Genomic DNA, 12,405 nt, shown 5'->3' with positions numbered 1-12,405 from the left:
GCACCCTATTAGTTCTTGTACGTGTTGTATATTATCCGCCATGCCTACAACTTAGTCTTTTTATATTCAGAATTTAGAAGATTGACAGTCCCGAAATATGGGCCAATAACTTCAGTTTTGAGAAACTTGAGGGATTAACAGGTCCTCCGGTGGGGGAGGGGGGTTGGGGTTCGAACACTCTGAACATTTTTGCGCCAGCGGAGTTCTATATGCGTTTAATGCTATATTGCACTATTGCCAACTTTTATAAATCCTGTACGCAACATATTTAGCCATTCGACAGATAACATAAATGCAGGAACTTTAACTTAGATAAATTTCGGTTGATCAGCGGTGCTTAGTAATTTAACAGTGTTTTAGAATACGCTACTAACTATAGGTATAAAGTTGAGGTTTTATTACTGAATTTCCGTTAAAAGTAATACCTCAAAGTCACTAAAAATAGTCTACATTTTCTGCTTTTCTCTTTATTTCTCACTAGATTAAGGACCGGAAGTGTTGACAAGAACTGCATTTCTTAATACCCTACATTTAATGAGGTTTTAACAATTTCGTTACTGGTAAAGTCAAAACTTGAGTGATTGTTAACTTTCTCAAGGCATCTCGTACGTGAGACAAACGCGTTAAAAATTCTAGTTGTCAAACCATCTAGAGTCCTAGTGCTACTATATTCAGCTTCACCGAGAGCAGGCTTCGCATAGGAAGGACATATTGCGCCACTTAGATTCTAATTGAGGAGGTAATTTTAGAGGATTTACGGTCGTGTTTTGCTCGCTGTTGTAGGGGCAGAGTAGCGTTAGACTCTTAAGACAAGGGTGATTGGTGGCTAACATCCCGATTAAAAGTACATCATCCTCTAACCGCGATAGTCAATATACACTTTAGCGAAGTTACTGAAGTGCTACAATACAGAGTTTTTCAGAATGCGAAACGGGATCAGTATCCTGAGATGTTGCTCCTCGAAGTACAGTACACGTGCAGTGCGTAGCGCGATCTCAGACCAATTTCGTGCTGGGACAGACACAAAAGTTTCGTTGTGAACTCGTTTCGAACTATCTCTTCACGAGAATATATTGACACTTTGGAGTTGAGTATGCACTGGTTTGAAACTTCCTTGCAGATTAGATCTGTGCGCCGGATCGGGACTAACCCAGGACCTTTCCAAATGAGCGCATACTCTGGTGCAGGGTGACAGTTCATTCTAGAAACGATCACTTGCGCTGTGGCTAAACCATTTTCTCAGCAGTATCCTTTCTTCCAGGAGTAATAGTGGTATGCAGGAGAACTTCTGTGAAGTTCGGAAGGTAAGGGAGAGGTACTGTCGGAAGTAAAGGAAGAAAATTTAGTGCTATTTGAGCTGCTCGGTCAACAGAGCAATCGCCGCGAAATATATGGAAGTAAACTTAAGCCCTTCCCGTACCGCTGCTTAGAAAATCATGGTTTAAATGTTGCTGGGGGGGTTCTAACTGCGGAAATGAGAAACAAAATTATTGATGAGAACGTTATAAATTTCACTATTAATATTCAGGTTTGCTGGAAGAGCATCAAAAAGTTGGCTAAAATTGACTAAATTAATCAACGGTTCCATTCGCCATGCGAACTAACTCTGTTTTCACAGAGACTGAACCTCAATTTAGCAACATTCGACACTTCCTGCCAGTCGATGTATGTGCAGAAAGTTGAAACTTTCTCGCAGGTTTGACCCTGTCTTTCATCGAGTTGTTACGATGAGTACAGAAGTGATAGGCACGGTCAGCAATTGCAGAATCGTATGGGCATTCAGGATGGCTTAAAACAGTAGAGTGAAGGACCCACTTTCAACAGTTTTGTTTATTCTAGAAATTCTAGAATGTTGTGTGGAGAGGCTTGTCGAAATAATTTTCAAACCCACTGGCTTCACACGCTTTAAGTTCCTTTGTGGAATAGTTGCGTCATTGGACAGACTGTGGTGCACAAAGTAATTGTAATGGCAATGAATATAAATAGTTGTGAATAGAGCATGTATCGAAACGTACTGTTGGTACGTAAGCTAACGAAGTTCTTTGTTAAATTGCAAGACATAAGAAAAGGCAAACGCGGCCTGATGACGGATGGATTTATTCCGGTAGAAAACCGACAGGAAACATGTATGAATATCACTGAAAGCAAATGCGTGCAAGATCTCTAGGTGATCTTGTTATCCAGCAGTTATAGCACTTCGCTGATAACGAGGATGTGGTGTTGCAGATGAATGCTTAGGATTAGTTGGATAGACAGCAAGGACTCGTGAATTTGTTAATGGTGATAAGTTCATGTTAAGAAGGAGGTGGTTAAATTTTAGAGTAAGATCAAGGCTTAACTGCCATAAGTAATGTCAAATGGATGTAGGTTGTGGTACTTATGCAGAGATACAGGGTGACAATTACTGAACTATATGAAACCAAATCGCCTTACGTTCTGAATGGTTTGCATTAGGACGTTCAAACTGCACGGTTGGACCCGAGGCACGAAGGGAATTAGTATGCGCATGAGCACGCGCCTTGTTGTTGTCGGCCATCTCATTTGGATCGGTTCGTCAATAAGCAAAGTTGCAAAATTTGGGGAACCGAGAATGCGCATTTCGCGATCGAGAAGTCTCTTCATCCTTAACGGGTTACTGTGCGATGTGCAGTGTCCCGTCACGAATAATCGGTGCAATATTCCTCGATATCACGGTGACTACCGAACAGTACGTAACCGTTTTGGAAGATGATTTCATCCCCATTGTAAAAAGTGACCCTGATTTCGACAATATGTGGGTCATCTAAGACGGAGCTCGACTCCATCTGAGTAGGGGAGTGATATCTTGGAGGAGCCCTTATGGCACCGCATTCTTGCTCTGGGGTACTCAGAGGCCACTGGCATGGGCCTCGACTGGCACCATATTCAACCGATCTGAATATATGTGACTCCTTTTTGTGGGGCTGTATTAAAGACAAGGTGTACAGTAATAATCCTAAAACGATTTCTGATCTGAAAACAGACATTCAGGAGGTCATCGACAGCATCAGTATTCCGACACTTCAGCGGGTCAGGCAGAATTTAGTTATTCGTCTGCGCCACATCATCGGCAATGATGGAAGGCATGTCGAACATGTCATAACCTAAATCCGAATATCTGTAGTGACTTTTACATGTCGGCTAAAGCGCTTGCACGCCGTAGTCTTAACTAATTTTTTTTTTCATGTAGTTCAAAAACTGTCCCCCCGTAAGAGGCCTTCTAAGGTACACTAGCGTCGAGAACAGCATCAAACCATTTTTCTGCCAACATTTATACCAGACAACAATTCTGGTTCAAATGGCTCGGAGCACTATGGGACTTAACATCTGTTGTCAGCAGTCCCCTAGAACTTAGAACTACTTAAACCTAACTAACCTAAGGACAACACACTCATCCATGCCCGAGGCAGGAGTCGAACCTGCGACCGCAGCGGTCACGCGGTTCCGGACTGAAGCGCCTAGAACCGCACGGCCACACCGGCCGGCCAAACAATTCTGGTTTGTTTGAAGTTTGCGAACTCGTGAATAAACAATGATGGCGTATCCTTCACCTCTTTCAGAAGCAGTAGCAAAGTAGATCGAACAGCAAGCAGTATCGAAGCGAGGACGCTTAGATACTGTACAAATTCGTACTAATTTGGAAATTCCTGAATGTCTGCCTTTCTGTTGCAGCAGTTTAAGTGGTGACACATCGCTCACGCTAAGTGTCAGCCGCACTCACGAAGTGACGGCGTGACAGTGCAGAAGTGTCTATAAGGTTGAGAGATCACGGCCGCTTCTCAGTGCCCGTCCAGGCATTCTGGGCCGCCGCCAGCGAGCAACCGGAAAGAACCGGCGGTTCGGCGGGGCTCCACCTGCCTTATGGGCGTTTTGTTTTCAACAATAGGCAATCATTTAGCAACCTGACGGACAGTACCCAATCCGCCGAAAATTTGTGTAATACGCTGACTGCAAAAAAGTTTCAACACTACTGAGGAGTTGGTAGGCGTGTTACTAAATCTGAAAGACGTCTACTAAAATCTGGTGCCAGTCGCGTAAGGGCGGCACTAGTAATGCGACTATGAGGATGCAAATGAGGTTTGCTTTAAATACACGCTGTAACGGTTGTAAAAGTTAGTTACCTTTCAAACTGGATATGGTGAGTAGTCATTAGTCAAGAACGCCTTTAAGGGGACGAAGACGTCAATATCAACACCTTATGAAGTTTCGATGAGGTCGTTTACGAGAATATAGGTGTTCCTTCTGTGATAGCGCAGATGATGTTGGTAGGAATGTAGCCCCTGCATATGATTGCTGGCAGCGGATGTCACACGAATGTACGGTCGAGAGAAGGACGGGCTCCTGATGGCCACGTAGCACTACCGAGAAATAAGACCATCGTGTTCGGTGCATGGCTGTCGATTCGTACTGCGTCTGCAGCAGCAATTCGAATAGCAGCTGGCACCCCGGTGGCAAAACGAAATATTACAAATCTGTTACTTCGAGGTCAGCTCCGAGCCAGACGTCCTGTAACGTCAATTCCACTGATCCCTAACCATCTCCATTTGCGACTTCAGTGGTGTCAAACGAGAGATCATTGGAGAGCATGGTGAGTTTGTTGCGTTTTCTGATAAAAGGTGGTTCCTGTCTCGGTTCCAGTGTACACCGTGTGTTGGTTAGAAAGATACAAGTCGATGGCCTGCAATCCATTTATCTGCGTGCTAGACACAGTGGGGCTACACCTGGAGTTATGGTCTAGGGCAGGCTCAGGGCGCGGGCGCAAGTCAGTGTGGTTCAGCGCCCCGTCGGCGACCGTGTGTCGCTAGTGTCGCCATAGGAGCGAGTGAGCGAGAGAGAGAGAGAGAGAGAGAGAGAGAGAGAGAGAGAGCTGCGGAGCGAGTGAGACCGCACAGCACTGCTCTGCACTGGACTGTCCCGCGGTCTGATCCAACGTAAACAAAATATTCTATTTTAGAAATAGAATTATGTAAGAAAGATAGTTTCTCATTCTTACTGTTAGTAGTTACAACTAAATATTTTTTGTTATACTTCGTGCTACAGCTTTTTGTATCCCTTTTCAGAGTTTATAAATCGGATCCTTAGTTTCCTGTTTCGTACGTAATAATTTTAACTGACCAAGTTTGAAAACTTATTAAAAATAGAATTAAGGTTATAAAGCTCTCTAATTCTTACAGTAAACATTGTTAAAGAAGACAATTAACATTTTACACGTTTTTCTTTTTCGAGGAAACGATTTTGTCTAGCTTTGGTACAATATTCCGTGAGACTGATAACCTGAAAGAATTAGTCAAATTTTTATCGCCAAGTAATGAACGGTTTTTAGTTTTAGCAGGCTTTAAAAGAGAGAAAAAGTGCTCACAAATATACGTAGAACCAAACATTGAGAGAAATTTGGCCGCGTGATTGTGCAAAAGAGGATATTTCTCTCGTGGAAGACCCTTGTAAAAGTCATCCAAAGTTTTAGACATAAGAAAGCGGTTCTTCAGGCGGATATCGCACTTCAGGTTAATCAGCTCTAGTTGAAGCACTTGTGAGACGTCCTATGCCCGAAGGGAAAACGGGCAAACAAATATATCTAAGGCCGGTTGAAGCTCACTTATCTCCAAAACTCTGTTTTCAAACTGTTGATGTAATTCGCAAATGATTTGAACATAATCTGAAAAATCCACATCTTCTTTAACACTGTCTAGTGCAGAAAGTGTCTACAATTCTTCTCGCCCAACTGTTTTCCCCACAAAATAAGTTTTTTTTTTTTTTTTTTTTTTTAATGCTTGAATCGTCTGCACTAAATCAGCAACAGAGTGATCGCCTTGAAGTGAAATGTTCAAAGTATGTAAGTGACCAGTAAGGTCACAAAAAACCCTGTTTTGACCGACCAAGTGTAATAAGCATGGAACTCCATCCTAAAAACTGATATCCGGAACTTGTACAACACAATTCATGCACGTATACAAGTTTGCATTCAACATTCTGACGATTGCACTACTTATTAATGCTCCAACATTTCAGTTTTGCAATGGAATATTTGCCCTACGGTGCTGTGATTTTTTTTTTACGTCGGTGTATTTCTTTGCATTTCATAATCCAGTATTTACGTGATGATAGACTATAGCTCATTACAAGAAATATTCGATTATATTTCAAAACCTTTGTAAGTGAATGAATCAAATATCCAGTGCTGAATACGTTTTGGTTTAAAATAGCTCCTGCACATGTAACTTGGTGGAAAAAATTTGATGCACAGAAGCATATATATGTTGTCCACTATAGAACCTCTGAAGATAGTGAGCATACTGACAGTCTCTCTATACATTTACTTCTTACGAAGTTTGTAGTCAACTGCCACAGTTCGAAAGCAGTAACTTTCATAAATTTATTACTGGATGGACATGACTTACACTGTCCATTGCTCAGTCTTAGTGAGGCACAGACTGGATAGAGATAGAGATAGAGATAGAGAGAGAGAGAGAGAGAGAGAGAGAGAGAGAGATAGATATTTATGGTTTCAAATAGAGTTATACGATGATACCATCGGTCATTTACAATAGTTAGATGCTTGGGAAACCGATGGTTCGGGCTACCTTTGACAGATGGTAACTAATCGCTACTTAACAGTTAAATACTTGGCGCTTGCGAACGAACGATGTATTCCAGGAGAGTTACATTAAGAGCATTAAATACAAATAGCACCGGTCATGTTCCTGCAGTTATTAACTGCACAAAAACGAAACAGGATTTTGGCAGCGCAGCATTTAGGATATGAAGTCGACTGTACGCCATCATTCATCGGCAGGTAAATTCAGAGCAATGCAATATTAACCATATTAATTGTTACGCTGTTAAATTCAGTTACGTGGCGCACAAAACATTCGGAATATCTCTATTGATTACTAACTACACCAGTAAAATGCGACTATATACAACCGCGTAAAGTAAGAGACTTCTGTCATGATTTAGAATCCAAACTGAAGTCCTCCGAAACACAAATTTGGACGTATAACACTTTACATAAGAGAACGACGCGCTTAATTTCGCAATTAACAAGCGGAATAAGTAACGTTTAACAGAGGTTAACGGAAACGCCAGATTTTAGCCTGCTCTCGGCCAAGATAGTAACTCAGATGTCAAATACTACAGGGAAACAGCTCCTGTCGACTGTCTATGGAAATGAAGTCCAGTAAGAAACAGAGAATGTGTCGGCAATAACTAAGCTACGGTGACGAAGAAACTGTTCGGAAGGAACAACCTGGAAGGAAAATTTTATGGTCAACTGTCTACCTGTCTAACGATCTGGGAGATACCTGAAGATAGTAAGGGATAAGAAAGATTTGTAGACCACAGTCACCGCATATTCTTAACTATCAGGGATGTGTTTAAAGTAACTACTTGTAAGTAATCTACATAGCAATGAATTGCGGCTGCCATTCTTATCACACCAATTTTGACAATGTCTCACTTCTTCCTACCCCGTTCACCACTGTTTTGTTTTTATTATCACCAGCTCTTCTAAGGAATGTTACCGTTTCGACATCGAGCCACCGTTTTGTATTTCATCTAAGAAGAAACAGGACTGTCACACATGGCATCTGAATGCATAGAACGATAGTATAATGTCGAAAGTTGTTTATGAAGTAACGTTTATTGTAAAGCTTAGGTTCTCAAGAAAAGGTTATGTAAAGCGGAAGTCCGTTTAAGTAAACCCGTCAGAGGCTACGGACAACCTTCTGGATCGAAAACCATAATAAATTTGTCCTTTTTGCTCTTGACCGCGGAAGAATGTTTATCTTACTCCGTTCTCCTACAAACAAAGATAAAACTGGCTGGAAAACGTTTACAATTCGGCACTATATGAGCGACCGTAGTTAGTGAACTAACGAATTTTTAAAGAAGCTCCTGGAAACGGTCGCTGCTAACGTGAATGCATGATTCCTCAATTACGTTCTCATGACATGCCGGGAACACATTTCCGGTTGGATTTTGTTTGACAACTCTTTATTATCGCGTCTATGCCCAGGTAGTGTCACTTCCCGTAAGTCCTGGAGCTTTCACCATACTACTACTATACGTGTTCTTCTCCTCGCTTAATATGGCCACATCACATACAGCTTTGCTCATGATGCGCATTAAGGCCTTCTCTAAATACCGTGCCCTGGCCACAGAACAAAGGTGCGCATGCTCTAGTTTTAGTCTTGTATGTTGTACTATAGAAGGCTGAAGACAATCGGGGAAAATTATTTCTCGCGAATGAGAACTCTAATTCTTGAGCCCGAGATGGAAACTCATCCTGTAATACGAGCTGGCATGCCAAAGTTTCCGAAATTAACGTTATTCATACACGATCTGTACTGTACATCAACCCTAAATATTTGTGCTGACTGCGAGCTGAGTGCTTTGGTTAACTGCTGGTGAGCGTTAATCCTCTGTCATGTTTCCGTGAGTCTGCGCTTTTGCGACGGCTGCCTGTACAAAGTTTTGTTATAAACTTGGGGAATATCTCTGCAGAAACGCAGAAAATACTGAAGCAAGCTTTTGGAGACCTTATATGCGTTTTAACAACTGGTGAACGTTACTGATGGTGACTACGGTCGGTCGGCCTTCAACTGGCACCATACCAGACCTGGAAGGAAGGATCAAATTCATCAAGATCATAGACCACCAAAGATCTCTACTATACCTCGGAAATAAGTTATGGAGAATGTTAACGTATTTTGTCATATGAACTGTGGCGAAGTTTGTGCCACGATTGTTTGAAGATTATCAGAAGCAATTTCGCTGGTGACTTAAAATTGGCATCAAGATGAGGCAAACTACTTACGTAGAGTGTCACTAGTGATGGGAGTTAGGTTTATGACTGCGACCCGGAAACTAAGCTGCAGTGGTCACAATGGCCGTGTCTTCTTCCGTTTTAGTAAAGAAAACCTCGACGGGGACAAGCTTAAATAGTCCTTTGCCTGATTCTACACTACTGGCCATTAAAATTGCTACACCAAGAAGAAATGCAGATGATAAACGGGTATTCACTGGACAAATATGTTATACTAGAACTGACATGTGATGACATTTTCCTGCAATTTGGGTGCATAGATTCTGAGAAATCAGTACCCAGAACAACCACCTCTGACAGTAATAACGGCCTTGATATGCCTGGGCATTGAGTCAAACAGAGCTTGGATCGCGTGTACAAGTACAGCTGACCATGCAGCTTCAACACGATACCACAGTTCACCAAGAGTAGTGACTGGCGTATTGTGACGAGCTAGTTGCTGGGCCACCATTGACCAGACGTTTTCAATTGGTGACAGATCTGGAGAATGCGCTGGCTGGGCAGCAGTGGAACATTTTCTGTGTCCAGAAAGGCCCGTACAGGACCTGCAACATGCGGACGTGCATTATCCTGCTGAAGTATAGGGTTTTGCAGGGATCGAATGAAGGGTAGAGCTACGGGTCGTAACACATACGAAATGTAACGTCCACTGTTCAAAGTGCCGTCAATGCGAATAAGAGGTGACCGAACGTGTAACGAATGGCACCCAATACCATCACACCGGGTGATACGCCAGTATGGCAATGACGAATACACGATTCCAATGTGCGTTCACCGCGATGAGGCCAAACACGGATGCGACCATCATGATGCTGTAAACAGAACCTGGATTCATCCGAAAAAACGACGTTTTGCCATTCTTGCACCCAGGTTCGTCGTTGAGTACACCATCGCAGGCGTTCCTGTCTGTGATGCAGCGTCAAGGGTAACCGCAGCCATGGTGTCCGAGCTGATAGTCCATGCTGCTGCAAACGTCGTCGAACTGTTCGTGCAGATGATTGTTGTCTTTCAAACGTCCCCATCTGTTGACTCAGGGATCGAGACGTGGCTGCACGATCCGTTTAAATCATGCGGATAAGATGCCTGTCATCTCCACTTCTAGTGATACGAGGCCGTTGGGATCCAGCACGGCGTTCGGTATTACCCTCCTGAGCCCACCGATTCCATATTCTGCTAACAGTCATTGGATCTCGATCAACGCGAGCAGCAATCGCGATAGGCTACAATCCGACCTTTAGCAAAGTCGGAAACGTGATGGTACGCATTTCTCCTCCTTACACGAGGCACCACAACGTTTCACCAGGCAATGCCGGTCAACTGCTGTTTGTGTATGAGTAATCGGTTGGAAACTTTCCTCATGACAGCACGTTATAGGTGTCGCCACCGGCGCCATCCTTGTGTGAATGCTCTGAAAAGCTTATCATTTGCTTATCACAGCATTTTCTTCCTGTCGGTTAAATTTCGCGTCTGTAGCACGTCATCTTTGTGGTGTATCAATTTTAATGGCCAATAGTGTATATATTTTGAGGGAACTGCTCATGAACACTTCATCCCTCCCGGCTATGGTCAATAAAGAACTCTATAGTCATGTTCTACGACATTTGAGGGAAGATATAATGAAAAGACATCGACAGAACTGGAGTACAAGCGATTTTGGGTACTCCACGATAGCCATGCGCGACCGTACTTGGCCTACATTATTACAGCATTTTTGACTGAACAAGGTGGCCAAAGTTCTCTACGCACAATACTAATGAAACATAGCTTTGCGGGTCTTCCTCTTCCCCCAAGATAAAAACCAAACCGAAGGGACGAGGACTTAATACATGAAGGGGTTCAAGCGGAAATGCTGAGGATACAGAACACACCGTAACGAAGTCAGACTTCCGTGATATATCTCGGAAGCAGTAGAAACGTTGACATCGACGTATTCACTTTTAAGGAGACTACTTTGTAGGTTCTGGTGTAGAATACGATCTAGGTAGGAAATTTCAGCTAAATTATTTCGGGAGCTTTTGTATCCCACCTCGTATTTACAGACTTCCGTGAGAACACGGAATAAACAGAATCACTAACTGATACAGTAATCCAAGCCATTTACACCTCAGAATGAGCGTTCTGCTATCAGCTGCAAAGAAACCCAAGAATCTAAGGCAACAGTTGGTGTGTGAAGAAACGACCCCGCTTTGGACTGCTCCGCCGTCACGCAAGCGCCGCCACGCTATTCCCCGGTACTCACCTCTGCAGACGGCGTTGGTTTCGTCCGAATTGTCGCCGCAGTCGTCTTCGCCCTCACACATCCACGTCAGTGGGATGCAGTGGCCGTTGGCGCACTGGAACTGCCGCAGTGTGCACGCACCTGCAAGCAATAGAGGGCTCGTCACAGCCAGTAAGCAGTCACAATTACAGCAGCTGCAACTATTTTACTCACACAGCGGTAGCACGCTTACGTAAAGATGAAAATTTAATAAATACAGGACGACACAGAAAAACGGGAACATTTCCACAATCCAATAAAACTAGATGTGATTAAGGAAAGGAATCGCATTCATAGTAATTGAAACCTTATAACTCTGCCATTTACGAAACACTGATGGTATTTACCATTTTTAAAAAAAATTACATCCTTTAGATGGCTTCCTCCTGTACGAATACATTCGTGAAACCTGCTGTTGAGATTCCTCATTGACCGCATCAACGTATCAGCTGGGATACTATGAATTGCCTCCCGAATTCTCTGTTTTAATTCATCCAGGGTTCTTGGTCGATGCGTGTACACTTTGCTCTTGAGGTAACCTCATAATAAAAAAAATCACGAACGGATAAATCTGGCGATGTAGGGGGCCAGGGAATGTTACCGAATCGTTCTTAAACGTTTGCAAAGTTGTTCAATGCAGATGTAACGAAAGTTCGTAACATCTCTACGTAACGATCGGCATTGACAGTTACTGTGTTTTTCTGTTCATTTGCGAAAAAATACGCTATGATAATCCCACGTGATGGAACACCACACCATACTGTCACTTTACTAGCGTGTAAAGGACGCTAATGAACGTCGTTAGTATTTGTGTTTGCCCAGTGACGGCAGTTCTGTTTATTCTCATAACCTGTGAACACATGAAAATGTGCCTCACCTGACATCCAAAACTTGTTTAGAAATTCATCGTCATTGTTTATTTTTGTCATTTGTTGATGGAATCCCAATCGTAACCGTTAATCATTGTCCTCCAGTTGTTGCACCATTTGTAGTTTGTATAGTTTATACGGACGAAATTTTAAATCAAGATCATGAATTCTACGAATACTGTCCCGAGACATTCCAACCACTGCTGGTTGCTTACGAATTCAACGCCGTAGGCTCCGTAAGACAGACCCGCGTATAACATGAATGTTCGCTGGAGAACGCACACTTCTTGGTCGTCTTGGTTTCTGCTTGAGGGCATATCCCAGTCTCCTCAAAGTTATAATCCCACATTTTATCACGTGTTTCGACAGAACGACATCATGACGCCCTAAATTATAAAAACCTCGAAATTCCCTTTGCACCGCTAGCAAGCTACCAT

General features: G+C 42.9%; 1 protein-coding gene across 3 annotated transcripts in view; it reads right to left on the bottom strand.

Annotated features, from left to right (window-relative positions):
- Positions 1-12,405, bottom strand: part of LOC126482401 (very low-density lipoprotein receptor) — a 623,117-nt gene that overhangs the window by 527,201 nt on the left and 83,511 nt on the right. For all 3 annotated transcript variants that reach the window (XM_050106517.1, XM_050106518.1, XM_050106519.1), the window contains exon 2: positions 11,082-11,201. In XM_050106517.1, the coding sequence (XP_049962474.1) occupies positions 11,082-11,201 (120 nt within the window). The remainder of the gene's footprint in view (positions 1-11,081; positions 11,202-12,405) is intronic.

This window comes from Schistocerca serialis, chromosome 5, assembly GCF_023864345.2.
Source record: "Schistocerca serialis cubense isolate TAMUIC-IGC-003099 chromosome 5, iqSchSeri2.2, whole genome shotgun sequence".
Lineage (NCBI taxonomy): Eukaryota > Metazoa > Arthropoda > Insecta > Orthoptera > Acrididae > Schistocerca > Schistocerca serialis.
Note: the sequence above shows the minus strand (reverse complement) of the source record. Positions and strands in the feature narration are given on the sequence as shown.